Source organism: Gossypium hirsutum, chromosome A03 (assembly GCF_007990345.1).
Source record: "Gossypium hirsutum isolate 1008001.06 chromosome A03, Gossypium_hirsutum_v2.1, whole genome shotgun sequence".
NCBI lineage: Eukaryota > Viridiplantae > Streptophyta > Magnoliopsida > Malvales > Malvaceae > Gossypium > Gossypium hirsutum.
In genome coordinates, this window is record NC_053426.1 from 21,815,548 (window position 1) to 21,819,159 (window position 3,612).

Here is a 3,612-nt window from a genome sequence, read left to right on the forward strand (position 1 = left end):
AAGATCATCTGTACATTTCATGATTTAAAAAAGAGTTGAAACGCTTAGTGTTCATTCAATTTGGTTTTGTCGGCTACAAAAACTATATTTTGAGTTACAATAAACTAATATTTAGTAGTGTTTGAGATGCCAAAGTACTTCTACCAACATTTTACGCATGAACCCGGAGTCGTCAACAAAATGAATTTCTAAATTGTTATCAGCCTGAATTACTATTTTAATTTAAATTTAATTATAAAAATATATTAAGATTAAAATACTTTTTAAAAATTTGCATTATTTTTTTTCAAAAAAGTGGCTTTCCAGGTCAACCGAAATGAATTTGGGCAAAGACTTCAAAAATTTCCAAGCTGTGACTAGACCCTCTGGCTCAGGTAATTAAAAGTAAAGATCCCACCACCATTATGAAGTGCAAAGCCAAGCAGTTCTTCAATATAAATTCAGCTAATGGCTAATCTAATATTATTATAGCAACCGTACATACATGATTAAACTGCTGAATGGCAACACATTTTGAGACCATGAAGCACAGACAAGTTGGAAGTTACGGCTTCAGATGTTCCGAATGATGTTTTCATGCTTTCTGCAAATACAAGAAAGGAATAGTCATTAATACTAAAGTTTCCGATAACAAGTAAATGAGCCTAAACTTTGAAGTCGACAAAATGACATGTTATTCTTACCTGCATTGGAAGGTATAGTTTGAATTCTGGGGGGAGTTCCTCTTCGGAGTACAAGCGATCAGAGAAATATATCCTCCGTAGGCGGCAATTTGCATGTACCTGAACACGTAGTGTCTCGACATAGTTCGTGCCATAGGCCCTTCGAGTATAATCAGCCAGATTCAACTGAATTTGATTCCAACCCTCATCCAATCTCAGTGGCATGGTGCATATATATGGCTTTACTCGAGTGACAGCCTGGAAATTCAAATAAAATTGAGACACGAAGTAATTAGCAATAACAATCTATACTACTTGTATTTCAGTGCATATCCATAGAAACCACGTAACTAAGGATTGGGTGTGCATGTCAGGTTTCAGGCATATGTTTGTTTGTGTATGTATATATACGTATAATATAAGCTTCAAAATATATAATTATAACAGCAAACTCTAAACAATAGTCCATTTTATCAACAAAGTAGCTCAAGTGGTACCATCTACTCAGGGGTTCAAACCCCACCAAGGGTGAGATGCTAACGCCCCCTTGGTGGGTGACTATACGCCCACATACGGTAAAGGCACTACTGGCTCTGTGAACCAAGCCCTTAGGGCAGCTGCTCACGACATGCTGGCTCTCAGCAGAGTCCGGCAGACAAAAACCCCAAGGGACAATACCTTCAATTGTTGGGGGACCGGCTGACTGTCTGAGAGATGACACTTGGAACACTTCTTCGGAAGAAGTCGAACCCCCCTCCCCCCAAGATGCAATTTTTTGTTGGTAAATATGCCTAATTTCCTTACGATCCCATGTCTATTGTTGAATACTCAATTATTAAGAAGCAGAGAGTTCGATACAATCTACTTTCTTCCTTAAAGCTGCCTAGGTGTACAAAGTGTGTGCCTAATCAAATCTGCCTCACCAGAAAGGGCTTAAGGTGCTTTTGTTGTCTGGCGTCATCAACCAAAGATCTATTTAGTCATCTAGGAATCTACACTCTATGGAAGAAAAAAAAAACAGCCTTGCTTTGGTAAGTGTCCATCCATGAACCATCCATCCTTCAGTACCATCGGAGATTCCCCCAAGATGGACAAAAAGGTATGTAATTTCCAACTCAACAACTAGTAAAAGGGCACATAACACATCGACAGTATATTAACATGACTCTTTTTTCACCTCAACACCTTCTATACCTGTCCAAATGATAGAAAGAGGGCACATTATGATGGCTTCCAACCAGACTCTTTGTTCATTATCATATATGTCCTGACCAAATTCATATTGATGGAAAGTGGCCACATTTCAATCTCATATAATTCATACAAAATGTGACAACAGTGGTGACGACCTAAACATGATAATTCTCCAATCCATAGGCATCTCAATAGAAAGAGAGCACTTCGGACCCAACTCTCTATTGACCACCATTTATCGATTTCCTAATGCATAGCTAACAATAAGAGAACATATATTGATATCTTATAATCGATAAAACCAGGCAAATATCGATAGAATGACAACATAATCTATTCTTCCCCATCAAATTAGACTCAATAAACTGCACTCTAAATCGTGGCATATAACTATCATTAGATAAATCTCAATAATGAAACCTACTAAACCATGGGTGAGTCTTAAAATTCATGGATTTAAACCACAAAAGTATAACCACATCAACTAATAGTGTTGCAACATATAGCATATTTTCTAATTCAACTATCTAAATACAATCAAAATTATATAATCTAAAAATATTTGTAGGATTAGAAAAATTAACAGACTTACATACTTGAAAGTTAGAAGCACGAAAACGACGCCGGACGTTCTTATCATCGAGAACTTGGATCTCAAAAGAGAAATATTTCTTCAAGTTTTTAACAATCATAACCAAGAACGGAAGCTTAATACCCAGCGTTGCAGCAGGGTCAGCTGGGCAAGTGATAAAAGTTGATTGAATATTTGATCCAATTATTTCCAGCACATTCGATTGAATGTCATCATCATGGGGTCGTTTAACATGCCCATTTTCAACTGTAAATCAATCCCAACAAGTTGAATATGTAAAATTACCCAAAAAAATCATCTAAAAAAACATGCAATTTAATGGTGACAAAAAAAAAGGTTCCGTTTATATATATGATTATACTGACCTTCTTTATCCCAGATTTGCAGAGGTTTGCTCCTGTAAAAAAAGCCAAAGAATATGTAAAGAAAAGAACAAATAAAAATATCCAAAAAGAGAAAATTGAGTATATCGTAAAAAGAAAGTGAAAGAATATAAAAAAATACCCTAAGCTGTATAAGATTGAGAGAAACCCAGATTGAAAGGTATTTTTAAACATGTTCAAAATCAAGGGTTATTAGAGAACTAGGGATTGCTTCTCTTGGGAAAATTCGACAGAACGGTTCTACGGAGAGCTTCCCCTCGGCTCACCTTTAGAATCAGCCTCTAGAAACCGGTTAATCGGGTAAAAGAATAATGAAAGGGAAATTATAATATTTGTACCTGAAATTTACTCCAATTTTCAAAATGGTACTTCACATTTTTTTTTAATCCAAATTGTTTCCGAATTTGGCTTCCACCGCATATATTTAGGATTGATTTTGTAACACCATTAAAATAAGATCACCTTGTTACACGTGGTATAGACATTAGCTAATCAACTATCATGTCAACAGCAAAAAATATTAAAAAATAATAAAAAAATTTCATAAAAATTGAAAAAATATTTACAAATTTAGAAAATTTAAAGATTTAAAATTTTTTTCGAAACATATATAATTCAAAAAATTATTTTTTTTAAAAAAAGTATCAAAATGTTTATAAAATTATTGTGTTTTAAATTTTTTTAATAATTATTGAAATTTTTATAATTTTTTTAAAATTATGTATATTGCAAATTTGAAACTTCTAAGCTATTAATATTTCCCCTTTTTATGATTTTTTTA

At 34.0% G+C, this 3,612-nt stretch overlaps 1 protein-coding gene across 1 annotated transcript; it reads right to left on the minus strand.

Annotated features, from left to right (window-relative positions):
- Positions 1-342: 342 nt before the first annotated feature.
- Positions 343-3,229, minus strand: LOC107887066 (cilia- and flagella-associated protein 20). Its single transcript, XM_016811196.2, has 5 exons — positions 2,953-3,229; positions 2,814-2,845; positions 2,453-2,694; positions 684-920; positions 343-583 (listed from the first exon to the last, which is right to left on the minus strand). Exons 1-5 carry the CDS (start codon positions 3,003-3,005, stop codon positions 575-577), a joined length of 573 nt encoding a protein of 190 aa, XP_016666685.2. The 5' UTR covers positions 3,006-3,229; the 3' UTR covers positions 343-574.
- Between the last annotated feature and the right edge of the window lie 383 nt (positions 3,230-3,612).

Coding starts and splice junctions, on each gene's coding strand:
- LOC107887066 (XM_016811196.2), bottom strand. CDS start 3,005: ATGTTTAAAAATACCTTTCAATCTGGGTTTCTCTCAATCTTATACAGC. Junction 2,695..2,813: donor GCAAATCTGGGATAAAGAAG/GTCAGTATAATC, acceptor ATTGATTTACAG/TTGAAAATGGGCATGTTAAA. Junction 921..2,452: donor TTCGTGCTTCTAACTTTCAA/GTATGTAAGTCT, acceptor TTGAATTTCCAG/GCTGTCACTCGAGTAAAGCC.